This window comes from Orycteropus afer, unplaced genomic scaffold (genome assembly GCF_000298275.1).
Source record: "Orycteropus afer afer isolate SDZICR_OR568_19922 unplaced genomic scaffold, OryAfe1.0 scaffold00490, whole genome shotgun sequence".
In the NCBI taxonomy this organism is placed as follows: Eukaryota; Metazoa; Chordata; class Mammalia; order Tubulidentata; family Orycteropodidae; genus Orycteropus; species Orycteropus afer.
This window is the reverse complement of record NW_006922077.1, coordinates 801,287-816,242: the sequence shown is the minus strand read 5'-3', so window position 1 is coordinate 816,242 and position 14,956 is coordinate 801,287. Positions and strand designations below refer to the sequence as shown.

The following is a 14,956-nucleotide window of genomic DNA, read 5'->3' as shown; positions in this document are numbered from 1 at the left end:
GTGGAGGAAAAGCAATTTTGTTGTCTTTGGAGTTCGGAGCACCCCTGGCTGCCAACACTGATTGCGTCCGTCCCCTTCCCCGGCCCCCCAGGTTACCAGCCATTCCCCTACCAATTCCACCCCCACCCCTCGTCTTGTCCCCTTACCTGGCTCGGCATCCGCGCACGCGACTGCTTTACCCACTAGACGCCAGGCAAACGCTCACGACGGGGTGGGGCCAGTGCCGTGACGTACCGCAGAATTGGACTGCTCAGGCCTCTCGGCTCGTTCCCCAGTCATTGGCCGGCCTTGAGCCACCCGCCCAAGCTGCCGTACACGCCTCCAGTATGCCGGACAGGCGGGGCACCAAGACCACCTGGGACTGGCCGAGTTTTCGTTTCCACCCCCACAGGACAGCCATGGAGTTTGAGTCGGTTTTAGCCCCGGTGAGCGAAGAATGGGACCCTCACTGATATCTAGACCCGGACAGTGGAAGGTAACAAAGACTCCCACGAGCAGAGAGGGGATTTGGAGCCGCCCCGGAGGCTGGGGGCAGAAAGGCCCTACTAGGTGTGTTAACTGAAAGGGGCCTCGGGGATCCAGCCACGTTTCTTCCTTCAGGCAGGGAGCTCCGCCTTTACCCTGTTTTTGACGTGTGCCAATTACAACAGCCCTGTTTATCTCAGGAAAAAACAAGGTCAAGCGCCCAATTATCTTATATCCAGGAATAAGAACTGAAATGAAACCTTAAGTTCCATACCTTAGGAATTCCTTCTCAAATTATGGAACCCACAACGTTGAATTAAAACACACACACACACATTGAATAGCCATCTTTTAAATTTTGCTTAGTAAAGCAAATTTTTATAAAACCATTATTTTAACAAGAACAATGACATTTTAACACCCCAAATTCTGAAGGTTATAATCTCTTGTAATTTCAGCGTAAAGGACAAATAGTATGTTTGCCATTCCCCTTTTTATCATTTGGTGCGGACTGAAAACTTACTTTGTTATTGACGGGATGGCTTTGTATCTTCTAACTAGCAAACCTAGGGCAAATATATCCACACACTGCCCTCTAGTGATCAGCAGGTCAACCTACCACCTCAACTTGTTTCAATCAAGATCCTCACCTTTGTGTTGTTAATTAATACAGCCCTTTCTGCTATTTTAAGGGACCACGGTGGCTAAGTGGCTTCCTGGTTGCGCAGTGTTAAGCGCTTAGTTGCTAACCAACCAGCAGCGGGTGGGTTTTAACCCACCAGCTACTCCAAGGAAGAAAGATGTACAGCCCTGGAAACCCTTTAAGGCAGCCCTACCCTATTCTACCAGGAGCTCTGGTAGCATAGGACCTAAGGTACTTGACTGCCAACCAGAAGGCTGGTGGTTCAAACCCACCAGCCACTCCTCTGAAGGAAGGTTGGGCAATCTACTTCGTAGTGATCCTGCCTCCGGAACCCAAGGAGAAACTATGAGTCGGGTCTCACTTGACGGCATATAACAACAACCCTGTTCTACCAGGTTACTGCGAGCCAGAATCAACTTGATAGCAGTGGGTTTGGTTTGGTTGGTTTTTAGTGATAAGAGAAAGACGATGGATTCAATCATTCAACGGATTCTTTTTTGGTTATGTGCGGGGAGAGAGAGTGGTGGGAAAATAGGAGGCGGCAAGCAACCCATCTCAGGGCTCAGTGCTGTGTCCTCTACTGAAAGTGTAATAAGCAAATTGAACCTTTAAATGGCTACCCTCTCCTCATGTCAATTACTTTGTTTAATTATAAAGAAAAAGAGTTGGAAAGTCCATTTAAAATATAGGTTAGTCTATTTGAGAGAGGGAAGCAGTAATTAAACAATCAGAAAACTGGGAACAATTAGAAGTGATAATTTGTTGCAATGGATTACCTACTTAGGATGTGTAACCCAGTGCATTTGGTTTGGGTGTCACAGTAAAGGAGCCATGGTAGAGCAGTGGTTAAGTGCTTGCCTACTAACCCAGAGGTCAGTGGTTCAAACCGGTTCTTCCTGATTCAGTCATGGCCAAAGCAGCAAAACCATGGTGGACTGAAATTTGCAAAATGTGGGTGTCTAGACTACAATGAGAATGGGGGAAAATTACGGGTTGCCATCCTGCTAGACTTAATCTCCCTCTTATAAAACAAGGGCAGCATGTGTGTTGCATAGCAAGTAAATCTCCTGTCTGGCAGTGAAACCATGCCCTGCTCATGGCTTAGTGCCTTGCTTTGAGTGTGTGTTGCTCTCCACAGTCCTGGCAATAATCCAATCACCTGCATCAGGCTGCTGAAAGGACTCACTAGGCCCCTTCAGGGTCTCCCATTCCAGGGCTTCAATCTGTAGTTTTTCCCATTCTGGTTATCATTCCACGCACCGGCGTTTTGCAAATTCTAGTCCATCTTGATTTCACTTCATCAGCAATGATTGAATCAGTTTGAAGCCCTGGTTCAAACCCTCCAGTTGTTCCACAGGAAAAAGAGGTGGCAGTCTGCTTCCTTAAAGATTACCAAACCAAATCCATTGCTTTTGTATGACCTTATGAGACACAGTAGAACTGCCTCATAGGATTTCCAAGGCTCTAAATCATTGCAGAAACAGACTGCCATATCTTTGTCCTGCAGAGCCACTGGTGGGTTTAAACTGTCGACCTTTCTGTTAGCAGCTGACTTAACCACTGCACTACCAGGGCTCCTTCCATAAGGATTACAGCCTTGGAAACCCATGGGGCATTTCTACTCTGTCCTACAGGGTTGTTATGAATTGGAATGCACTCAGAAGGGTTTGGTTTTTTTGCTCTTTTAAACTGAAATAGAACTTATACCAGGAATCAGGGAGCCTACAGGGAATACTAAGAGACTGAAAAAAAGGGAAACTGACAGTGATGTTTATTTGGCTCTAAAGTTTTTGGAAATGGAATTCAGCCTAGAAACCTAGGAGAGACCTGATGCCTGGCTTACTCCTACCAGTCTTAAAAAGTAAGCTCAGTCCTATAATCTCAGCCAAGGAAGATACAGAAAAGTCAGTATGGACAGTCTGAAGCCAACACCTCTCCCTAATAAAAGTGTCACCTACCATGTGTCACATGCATTACATAATTGGCCTTTAAATTTCGATTTTTATTTTACAGATGCTGAAGCAGAGACCAGCTAAGTAACTTGATTAAGGCCACAGCTGGTAAGTTGGCAGATATAGGCCTGGAATGCCAGGTCTGTCTGACATAAGTCCCCTTTCCTCATCCATCTCCTTTAGAGTCTTTGGGATTTAAACACCATCTGCAATCTTTTCTCTGTTTCATTCTTTTTTCCTCCTGCTTAGACTGTGACGGACAGAAGGGCTTCAAGTACAGTAGGAGACAGGAGTAGACCCAGGGGAAATTTTTCTGTTGGGATGGGATGGAAGCTACATGTTACAAGAGCTAAATCAGTTATTTTTAACCTTCTTTACATCACAGACTTCTCTGAGAAACTAATAAAGCCAAGGACTCTCCCCCTAGAAAAGTACATAAAAATTTTTGCATATTATTTCAAAGGATTCACACATGGCCCCTGATCTCATCGACTGCCCAGAGGCCCACAGACTACATCATACCCCCACATCTACAACCACACCCACACCTACAACCATTCTGTTGAGAGCACCTAAAAAGATGAGTTCTTGAGTGGCCTTCAAACAGGGATGATTAAACAGGAATAAAAAGGCTGTTTTCCAAATTAGACTCTCACTAGTCAAGGAAAGATTAAAGGGAACAGAAGGTATCAAAATGGAGGAAACAGTGTGTTTCTGATTCAATAAAACATTATTGGGTGCCCTTTCTTCCACAGTTCTAGCATCAGACAGACAAATAGCAAAGAAAAAAAGAAAAAAGGAAGCAACACTTCAATACAATTTTTTTTTCCCTTTTTTACTTACATTAAATACATCGGTAAATCAGCAGTTGCATTCTGTTACCACGATTGTTATGTTGGGAGAGGGAGAAAGGGGGGAAAAAAGGCAAATGCTTTCTTAGAAGCAAAAGGAAAAAAAAAAAGACACCCTCCCCCCTTTTTTTAAAAACTGATCTGAAAAATGAAGAGCTGGGAAATAAAAACCTAAGATCCTCAAGCCCAACAGAGCTCAAAGGAAAGCAGAACTTGTAGGAAGTAGAGGGAAGGCAGCAGATAGGACCAGAAGCTAAGGCCAATCCTGTTCCTAAGGGTAGGGAGAGAGGCAAAGGAGAGGGGAGAAGAAGCCAGGGGAAATAGTTTCCCAGCTCCAAGGCAATGAAACATTTCACTCCTGCTCCATGGGGAAAGCTGCACAAAGAAAGAACTTCATTTTAAAAAACTTAAGAGAGCCATCCTAGTTCCTCTATTTGTTAAAAAAAAAAAAAAAAAAAAAAATGCACTGGGTACTTTTAGGGGCTAGTGAACGCTGGGCAAAATACATGTTTCAGGGCCATGGGAACTAAGGCTGCCCCTGGGAAAGGAGGGGGAGTGAGGTCTAAGTTGAAGAACCTAAGCTGGGTTCTTCAAAATCTCAGCTTCATGGATTTCTCAGCTGCTCTGGGACAGAGGGTAGTCTGTAAGCCAAAGGGCAGAGGTTCCAATCCTAGGTCATGATATCTTTCTTCCCCAAACCCTCCCAAAACTCTAGACTGGAAAAACAAGTTCTTTCTTGCTCTGATGGCTTTCCATGGATATCCAAAAACACCTGATGAGAGATATGACAAGATGCTAGAGATCTAGAAAGCACCAAAGTCCTACAACAGTATGAGACAGCTGTGAGGCACCTTTCAGTGCTAGTTATTCCCTGTCCACAACAACAGGTGGTATGATATATGGGGGCCACAAAAGGCCACTGTGGTACTAGCCCCTAGTGGTAGAAGGATGCAGAGGGCTGGGGATAGAGATGGACTAAACTGAAGACATTAACAAAAAAGAAAAGAAATATGGTCTGATGCTAAGCAGGAAACAGAACAGACCGTACAGTGGGAATAAAGTTCACACTTATTTTCAGGGAAGTAGAAAAGACATGGTAATGTATATCAAATTGAATGTGAACCCTGGAAAAGAAGAGAAAACCCCTCCCTCTTACCTGGCCCCTCCTCACTCTCCTATCCTATCAGCACTATGCTGAGACTATCTCTCAGTTGCTCAATTAATTTTCCAGGAAAGGCAAACCTCTACCTAAGAGCTAGGTTAACTAAAATACAGGTTAAGAATCAGAGTTGGAGGAAGCTAGTAGTGAAGATTGGGCTTGAGTACTGTTCTCTACAACTCTTCCCCAAAACTTCATATATATTTAGATTCCATTTAATTAAAAGGAAGATGGGAGGTGGGTAGGTAAATCAATCAAAACCCCCATAAAATAAGTATACTAACTGAAATATCATCAATTAAAGTGCAGACTTCAGGGGATATGGTGACTAGGGCCCATTTAAAGGCCAGAGGAAAAAAATGCATATGGATAAATCAGAGGATGGATAGCAGAAAACTGGTCCCTCCTCCAATTAGATCACAGCAGAGCCAAAGATGCAGGCAACCAGTGAAGATTCTTTGGAGGACTCTGGGATTCAATCCCCACCACAGGGGAGAAGGTACCTAAGAGCTTGGGTGATGGGAAACCAGGCCTCAGAAGAGTTCCAGAGCACCACAGATGGCATCTTCACTTTCTTTGCCTCCCCAGTTAGCTAAACCAACACAACTCCTACCTGGTGCCAGAGAGCTTTGCCTTCCCATCTCTTGCTAGAAACACTCTCCACAAGGCTAACTCATGGATACTTCAGTATTTTCAGATGAGAAACTCCAAACAAATAAAAAGGAAATGTTTCCTTACACCCTGCTGCTGTGAGCCTTACTCTCCCCTAGGGCCCTTAATGTGACTGAACTGGAAACCTCCTTCCTCAGTTCCTGGGTTCACCACCTTCTCCATCCTAGGGAAGAGGAGAAAAAAGGGATCAAGAACAGGGATTGACCAAAAGCAGAAGGGGGGGGAAGGGGCAGGAGATAAAAGTGTTTTCTGAAAAAATGGGAGAACACTGGGGAAGAGAAGGAAAGGTAAGTAGGTCACTGTCTTGCACCTATAATACAAAGTGAATAAAGTTTGTTTTGGAAGGTAAGTCCCAGGGGGATCTGAACCCCAAGCCCCAGAGTAGGGGGTAGGAGGCCAGTGGCAACAGCTGCCTGTTGTTGGTTGCTGAAGCGTTAAAAAGTGCCATGACGGAGCTGTCAGGAGGCAGCCCTTGGGAGCCAGGGCTCAGTGTGCTGTTACTGTAGGGGCTGTGTGCTGAGGGATAGGGATGGAGGTTATTTCTTAGCTCTCGTGCTAGCTCCATACTTGTTTGCTGCTAGCCACCCCCTCAGTTGCTACAACACTGGCTCTTGTTCTGCTGGGACTGCTCATGGAGATCCACACCCCGGCTGCGGCCTGCTGCACCCCCCAGATTCTGGGGTTCACTCTTTGGCAACTTCTTAGCTAGAGATAAAAAGAGAAGGGAACAAAGTATGGTACATTTTACTCACCCCCACCCTTCCCAAAAAAAGACTACTAGGGGGCAGGAAAAGTTGAGAGATTAAAAGCATGTTCTGAAGAGGGGAGGGGGCTCATTGTTAGCTGAAACTGTAGCCAAATGACAGAGGTTCTATATCACAATGGAAAGTTAAGGTATTTCCACACCTAAAGTTTACAACTGAAAACATTTCCACCTAGCCATATGACTCGGATTAGCTATGATCCTGCCTAGAAGCAAGGGAGAAAGACAGGAAGACCTCAGGCTGCTCTGACCTTACCTATTGCCAGGAAGAGATCGTTCACGTTCATAGCTGTCTTGGCTGACGTCTCCATAAACAATAAGCTGTTGTCATCTGCATAGGCCTGGGCTTCCTGTAAGGGATGGGGTAAACTGGTGCTCAAAATGTAGGGTGTGAACAAGTACTGCCTTTCCACTCCCATGGAGAAGCAGAGTTATGCAGTATTCTAGGTTCTCTCCCCTTAATTGCCCCTCTAAGCCAGATGGCCCTGGACCCATATTTTGGTGCCTCTTGCAAAAAGCCAGATCCATGGACCATGTCAGGAATCTTAGTTATGGGCTTGTTATTGTGTTGTTATGTGCCATCAAGTCGGACCCGACTCATAGCGACCACTCCTTGGGTTTCCAAGGTAGTATCACTATGGAAGTAGACTGCCCCATCTTCCTTCCGAGGAGTGGCTGGTGGGTGTGAACTGCCAGCCTTCTGGTTAGCAGTCAAGTACCTTAGGTCCTATGCTACCAGAGCTCCTTAGTTACGGGTAGGAGAGGGCAAGTTAGCTGGAGGCTTTTGGGTTCTGACCCTTGAACAGTCCCTGGCCTCAAATTCAATTGTTCCCTCCTTTCTGTTTAAAACTGTACCTTCACAGCTCCTATTCCCCCTACACCCCTGCTCTGGAATTGTTTTCTGACTTCTCTAAAATCTCCTGGCTATTATTAGGGTCACAATGTTGCTATATTTAAGTTGGTGCTGAACTCTGGGGAATAAAACAATGAATATCCTCATGAGGTTTTCAGAGGAAGTTTGGAAGAAAAAGGTCCAGGGCACCAAGAGAGTGTGTTAGAGACGGACTGTATGGGCCATCTTACTTCATACTCCACCATGCGTTTGTTGGCCAAGTCAGCTTTGTTTCCCGCCAGGGCAATAACGATGCTAGGACTGGCCTGTCGCTGTAGTTCCTTCACCCATGTCTTTGCTCGGGCAAAGGTTTCCTAGGAAAACACGAGGAAGAACATGGTTGGGCTGTAATGACTACCAATCCACATCTATCACCTTCAAAACCCATGTCAAAACTCACATCTTCTAGGAGGCTGTACTTCTCTGAAACCACCTGTCTATGGCAATTCATTAACTCTCTCTTCTCAGCACTCAGAAGCATAATTTAGACTCTTACTTTGCTATTTCAAGACGCTGTTTTTCTCCCCCAACAAATTTAATTCCTATAAGGGCAAAGACTTAGCCCACTTACCTGATTGGTAATGTCATAAACCACAATTGCAGCTTGGGCACCCCTATAGTACATGGGGGCCAAGCTATGGTATCGCTCCTGCCCAGCTGTGTCCCAGATTTCAAACTTGACTGTTGTGTCATCTAGACAAACGGACTGGGTGAGGAAGGCCGCTATGGATGAGAGAGAATGGAGAGGAAGAAGTTGTAAGTGGGAGGATGAATGGGAACATCTTACTCACCTTCAAAATACCTTCTCTCTCAGTCTAAGACCATTCACTACCCAGCCTACTTAGCTACACAAAAAAGTTTAGCATTCTCCTCCTTATATATAGGTCCTAGAACCAGATTGAGACTGTCTTTAGCTTAGTCCTCCCTGTCAGAAGTGTCTCTGACCAATGAATGAGGACACATCAGAAGTTATGAGGGACAGAGAGAACTGGCACTTTAACCAGAGTCATCCCTCTTCTACCCAAAATAGAGGACTAACAGATAATGACAGAGATATAAGCTTCAGAAGAAAGCTATATCAAGAACTGACTGGGACCTGCCTCATGGCAGGTTCTATCATTATAATGTTTTGTTATTTTTTCTCATTATCATCTGCTGGTCCAGGAACACATTTCCAAGGTGACTAATAAAAAGGGAGAAGGAATAATATGAGCGTTCTCAGAAAAGATCCTCTACTGAATTAGCACCCTATTTTGGGGTAGTAGCAGGGAGAAGGTAGCAAAGGTAGGAGAGGCAGATGCCATTTATATTTACATTTACTTCCAGACCCTCTTTTACCAGAGATGTGCATCAGAATCACCTCAGCATTACCAAACACACACATGCCTGCCTGCCTGCCTCCCTGCCTGTGCCACTGCTGCCACTAACCTACCCTCCCTCATTCTAAACAGTCGATCTAGGATAGGGTGCCAGCAGGCATAGTTAGAAATGCTCCCTAGGTGGTTCTCATGTTAATCTTTATGAATCAATGTTCCAAACCAACCCTGTTCAGAATAATCATCTGAATTGCCCTGGGATTGAAATGACAGAGGGAGAGGAGGAAAGTAGACCAAGATAAAAATATTAGTGCTTTTCTTGGTGCTCAAAGGCTACCTTCTCTTTCTTCTAGGAAGAAGATGAACACAGACACCTGCTTTTTGAAATTATAGCCATTTTTTAAATGTTTGTTTTATAAAGTTTCCATTCCTTCAGAAAACAATGGGGCTAGGAGCTCAACAATCAGGTAAGTAGATCTCTCTTCCTGAGCAGTCAACCTTTTCTTTCCCTGAAGGACTCACCTCCAATTGTACTCTCCTGGTACTCATGGAACTGTCCTTTGACAAAACGTAATACTAGGCTTGATTTCCCCACTGCAGATTCCCCCAGGAGGACCAACTTGAACTGGCATATTTTGCTGGCCTGGGGCTGCCCATTGGGCCTTGCTGTGCTTCTGCTAGTCATGGCCAGATTATCAGAGTGGGAAAGGGTAGAGGGAAGGGGATGCCACAAAGCGGCAAAAGGGGGAGGGGGGAGGGGAGGGGGCGTCCAGGCTTCAAGAGTCCTGCAAAAAAGAAAAAAGGATAAAATTAGACAAAAGGCCATGGTAGCTGTAAGCAAATTTTAGGGAAAGGACAGAATCTCATCATTTCCTTACTCCTAGGAGGATTTAGCTCTCGTAATCATCCATCACTGAAAGGTTATACTTCTGAGGGGGTCCCAGGCAGCTGACACTCAGTGGTAAGAGTGGGAACAGTAAAATAACAGTATCTGAAATAGTTTGCCCTATGACATAATCTCCAACTGCCAAGGGAACTGAAATGGAGAGAGTGAAAACTAAGTCTTCAAAGTTTTTTTTGAATCACAGCAAACTGATCAAACATTAGTTAGCCTGAAGAAAATCCAGATCCACCCCCAGGTACCCTGGATCCCCAGTATCTCCTTCTCCCGTCCCTCAGCTATCCAAATGAGGAATTTACTCTAGGGATGCAGGGTAAGTGTTACCCCTCCTACAGGCAGATGGGTAGCTTCTGGCTCTTATCCTTCATATATGACCAGTCCTCCTGACAAGGTATTTCTGAAGATCTAACCAGAGTCCTAACACCAGAAAATTTATCCATTCTCATTTCTGATTGAACTTCTGAAGCACAGGTAGGAGGGAAACAACCAACAGGCCACATTATCAACTTTTTCACTTTGCTTCTGCCACCTCGCCAAGTCTGTATGTCTATCAAGTCTAAAAGTCAGTAGGCTTGACCTACTCTTAACTTGCAGCTGTCTTCCTAGTGCCTGGTGATTAGATTACCCTCTGCACCAAAAAGGCCTAACAGCTGTAGCCCTCCAAATGAGAGGCTGAGAAAGGTGTACCTTTCAAACACATGCAGAAGTTTCCAGAGAATAGTATAAGGGATGTCTTCAAGTAGGAAATATTTGATGAAAGAATAAACAGAATCAACTTTCTCTACCTTCCAAGAGGGCTTGAAAAGCTGGAGGGGAGGGGCCGCTAGAAGGGGAGAGAAGTTGAGACCTTGAAACTCTAATCATTCAGACTTGAATGTATCTCATCATCCTCACTCAAAGGGGAAAATAAGGCAATGTGGAGTTAGAATGATCATAGCATGCAATAACTCTCTCCAAAACCTAAGCACTGCTTCAATTATACTTTACTTGTTCAAATTAATATTTATTATCTCTAAGGTTGATCCTAGGTACTCCACTGTATGGAGTATGTGAGGAAACATTATTTTGGCAGTATAGTGAGTGGCTTTGAGTCAAATCAGGGTTAAAATCTTAGCAGCTCTACTTACTAGAGAGTAAAGACAGAAAAGGATACCTGGGGCCAGTTCTCTGGATTTGTTTTCAGTGCTACTTACTTGCTGTATTATCTTGGCAGAAGTGACTAAATCTATGTATGTGTTTCCCTCATCTGTAAAATGAGTACCTATGAAGATTAAATGAGATGATACATGGAAAGAACGTAAAACAGTATTTAACATAAAGTGCTTAATAAATATTAAGCTAATTATTAATATGGCATCAAAAACATTCCTCTGGGTCTCTGAGCATTACCTTCCACCTTTGTAAAATGAGGATTAAGTGAAAGATTTAGCATGGTGTGAATAAACAGTAGATTGGTATTATGATTTAGTGGCACTGGTTCATATAAAATATCAATTTAGTATATTATCTTAAAGTATATTTCAGTATTATCAATATATTCCTAAGGCAGCCATAATATGAAAGAGGTACAGAGAAAGAAACAGAAAAAAGGGGGTGTGAATAGGAAGTTAACAGAGGAATAAAGATGGAAGTGAGAACTCAAAAGTCCCAAAGTAGGCTACATTAAGCCAGAGGACTATGACAAATTACTCTGATCCTATTGGTTATTCTGTCGTCCCCTTGGCCATGAAATCCCAAGAATGCACAGATAACCATATGCCATTTTATGATGAAGTTTTTACTTGTCTATGATGAAATGACAAAAATAAAGACAACATAGCAAGTTTTTCATAAAGCTAAATTTATTCAGCTTAAGAGTATCCTTTTTCCTGTAAGATTTCTAACTTCTTATTCTTGTTGCATCAATTCTCTTTTGAAGAATAAAGTAAATTCGTATATATTGCATGGAAAAACTGCTAAGACATATTAGGATAAAAAAAAGTTATAGAACAAAATACATGGTTGGACCCTATTTCTATAAAGCAAAACAAAATTCTGCATAGAAATCGGTATGAAGGATACATATTCACCTGTTAACAGTGGTTAGCTCTGAAGAGAGGGACTAAGGAAGGTGGTATGTGAAGATTCCAGTATTTCATTCTATCCAATTCTCTTTATCCCCCAACAGTGAATTATTGTATTATTATTGTTTTTTCCTTAATTGTCATTTTGGTGAAAAGTTTACAGAAGAAATTGGTTTTCAACAATTCATACACATTTTGTGTTGTGACATTCATTACAAAACAGGGTGCTGTCAAGTTGGCTTTGACTCACAGCAACCCTATGTACAACAGAACGAAACATTGGCCATCATTGCAGCCACTCACATACTTATGAGGTGACTGAAAATACCATGGCTTGGGTAAGGCGAACCTCAGTCTTCAAAGTGACGTCTTTGCTCTTCAGCACTTTAAAGAGGTCTTCTGCAGCACACGTGCCCAGTGTAATATGCTGATTTCTTGACTGCTGCTTCCACTGGTGTTGATTGTGGAACCAAGTAATATGAAATCTTTGACAACTTTAATTTTCTCTCCATTTATCATGATGCTGCTTATTGGTCCAGTTGTGAGGATTTTTGTTTTATGTTGAGGTGTAATCCATACTGCAGACTGCAGTCTTTAATTTTCATCAGTAAGTTCAAGTCATCTTCACTTTCAGCAAACAAAGGTGTGTTCTCTGCACATTGCAGGTTATTAACAAAGTCTTCCTCCAATCCTGATGACATGTTATTCTTCATATAGTCCAGCATCTTGGATTATTTGCTCAGCATATGGATTGAGTAAGTATGGTGAATCTGATGTACTCCCTTCCAGATTTTAACCATACAGTATCCCTTGTTCTGTTCGAATGATAGCCTCCTGGTCTTTGTAAGGTTCCTCATGAGCATAATTAAGCACAAACATCCTTACTTGGAAAAATAAAAACCCCAAAATTTAAATTTTTAATTAGTCCATGAAGTCCAAAATTCTGGGAACCAGTACTACAGGAGCCAGTATTAATTAGTCTTTTATTCACTGTTCATTTCTTGGGCTCTTTATCCTCAAAATTTTAGAGCAGTGTTTCCCAAACTATAGGCTATAAGGCAATACAAAAACTAAAGACAAACTTATTGTCATCAAGGTGATTCCAACACATAGAGACTCTCTAGGACAGAGTAGAACTGCCCCGTAAGGTTTTCTAAAGCTGATCTTTGTGAAAGCTGGACAATGAATAAGGAAGACCAAGGAAGAGTTGATGGTTTTAAATTGTGGGGTTGGCGAAGAATACTGAAAGTACCATGGACTGCCAGAAGAACAAATCTGTCCTGGAAGAACTGCAGCTGGAATGTCCTTGGAAGTGAGAATGGCCAGACTTCCTATCACCTACTTTGGCCATGTTTTCAGAAGGGACCATTCCACAGTGAAAAAGGGGAAGGCCCTCAGCAAGATGGACTGACACAGTGGCTGCAATGATGGGCTCAGATTATCAAGGATTGTGGGGCTGGTGCAGGATCAGATGGTGTTTCATTCTGTTGTGCACAGGGTCTCTATGAGTTGGAGCTGACTTGGTGGCACCTAACAATAATAATCTTTACAGAAGCAGATTGCCACATCTTTCTCTGCAGAGTGACTGGTGGATTCGAACTGCCAACCTTTTGCTTAGCAGCTGAGTGCTTATCCACTGCACTACTAGGGATCCTTCTATAAGGCAATAACCAAAAAAAAAAAAACAACAAAAAACCAAACCCACTGCCATCAAGCTGATTCCAAATCATAGTGATCCTATAGGACAGAGTAGAGCTGAACTATAGGGCTTCCAAGGCTGTAAATCGTTATAGATTTACAAACTACCTCATCTTTCTCTTCAGCATCTTTGCTCTTCAGCACTTTGGTTTGAACCATGGATATTTTGGTTAGTAGCTGAATGCTTTGACCACTGTACCCGGAGCTCCTTTGTAAGGCAACCAAAAAAAAACCCTCCAGTACTCACTGCTATCTAGTTGATTCTGACTCATAGTGACCCTCTTTGGGTTTCTGAGCTGGTAAATCTTTACAGAAGTAGATTGCCTGGTCTTCCTTCCGTGAAGTGGATGGTGGGTTTGAACTACCAACCTTCCCGCTAGCAGTCAAATCCCTTAGGCACTGCACCACCAGAGCTCTTTTGTAAGGCAACAGTGACTTTAAAATCACTTGGTGGATCATGATCAGTATGTTTAAAAAAAAAAAAAAAAGAGAGAAAGAGAGAGAGAGAAGTAGAACAAAAATAATACCAATATATTATAAACAGTAAGAGTAAGAATCATTTTATGAAATCTGTTTTACTTCTATGGGTATATGTATATACATTGAGTTCTAACGTAAACTGTATTTATTTATTTATTGGAGTCATGTTTTTAAAAAGCTCAGAAAAAAACTGCTCTGAAGAGGCATGACACTAAAAGCTGAGCTAGTATGGATGGAAGGGAAGTTTAGTCACTTGCCAACCCATAGCAATGGTTACTACTAGAGCACTTCTAGATGAAATTAAGATGAGAACTGAATATAGCTCTCCAGGGGGTCAGAGAATTCCCTAATCCTGCTTCTAAAGTTCTAGAGCAATTATGAAAGTGAGAAGAGCCAAATTAGACAGAGGCAGTCCCACTAATGAGTAGTTAGGGCTTTGGAATCAGACAAGCCTGAGTTCTATTCTATACTTTGCCACTTAATTCCCTGTGATCTTAAGATACTCACTCCCTTTGCCTTTCTGAGGTTCACCTTCCTCATCTATAAGGATCTGTCTGGGGGTAAAAATAAGCATAAGTAGCAAAGACTGGAATTTGAATTCACTGCCAAAGTTCTCAGAGTATTTAAGAAAACAGATTCTCTTAGTGCTTCTCAGAATCTATTAGGGTGCATTATTTTCAAAAAACGTTATTTATCATGAAAAAAGACCAAGTTTGCTGGTCTGATAGAACCTGGTGAGACCCCCGAGACTATGGCCCCTTCAGGTCTGGAATTAAACTCACTCCTGTGGCTTCCAGCCAAACAACAGACTGGCATACGGACTTAACATTTACATCAGGTAGATACACTACTTGAAGTGATTAATCATGGAAGAACAGAAGGGCAGTGCATGCACAGGAAGACAGCTGTCCTTAATGGGAGGGAAGGACACAGGGAAGAGGTAACTATAGGGAGAAGGAAGAAGAAAGCTGTTATATTGTGGGGAATTGCAGTCAATGTCATGAGACAAAGAGTGTATAGACCGCTGTATGGAAAATGCATTTGCTCTGTAAACTTTCACCCAAATCACATAAAAATTTCTGTGTCTGTGTGTTTTGTTAC

The 14,956-nt window shown here is 42.9% G+C and overlaps 1 protein-coding gene across 1 annotated transcript; it reads right to left on the bottom strand.

Annotated features, from left to right (window-relative positions):
* Positions 1 to 6,331: 6,331 nt before the first annotated feature.
* On the bottom strand, positions 6,332 to 9,398 carry RAB5B (RAB5B, member RAS oncogene family). The gene is made up of 5 exons (XM_007955097.2): positions 9,236 to 9,398; positions 7,969 to 8,120; positions 7,589 to 7,711; positions 6,762 to 6,855; positions 6,332 to 6,447 (listed from the first exon to the last, which is right to left on the bottom strand). The coding sequence occupies exons 1-5, from the start codon at positions 9,396 to 9,398 to the stop codon at positions 6,332 to 6,334; spliced, it is 648 nt and encodes a 215-aa protein (XP_007953288.1).
* Positions 9,399 to 14,956: the final 5,558 nt, after the last annotated feature.

Bases quoted from the DNA above. Each gene is read 5' to 3' on its own strand.
- RAB5B (XM_007955097.2), bottom strand. From the start codon at position 9,398: ATGACTAGCAGAAGCACAGCAAGGCCCAATGGGCAGCCCCAGGCCAGC. The intron at 7,712-7,968 runs GTAAGTGGGCTA...GTGTTTTCCTAG, and splicing joins TTTATGACATTACCAATCAG to GAAACCTTTGCCCGAGCAAA. The intron at 6,448-6,761 runs GTAAGGTCAGAG...TTTTATCTCTAG, and splicing joins CGATCTCTTCCTGGCAATAG to CTAAGAAGTTGCCAAAGAGT.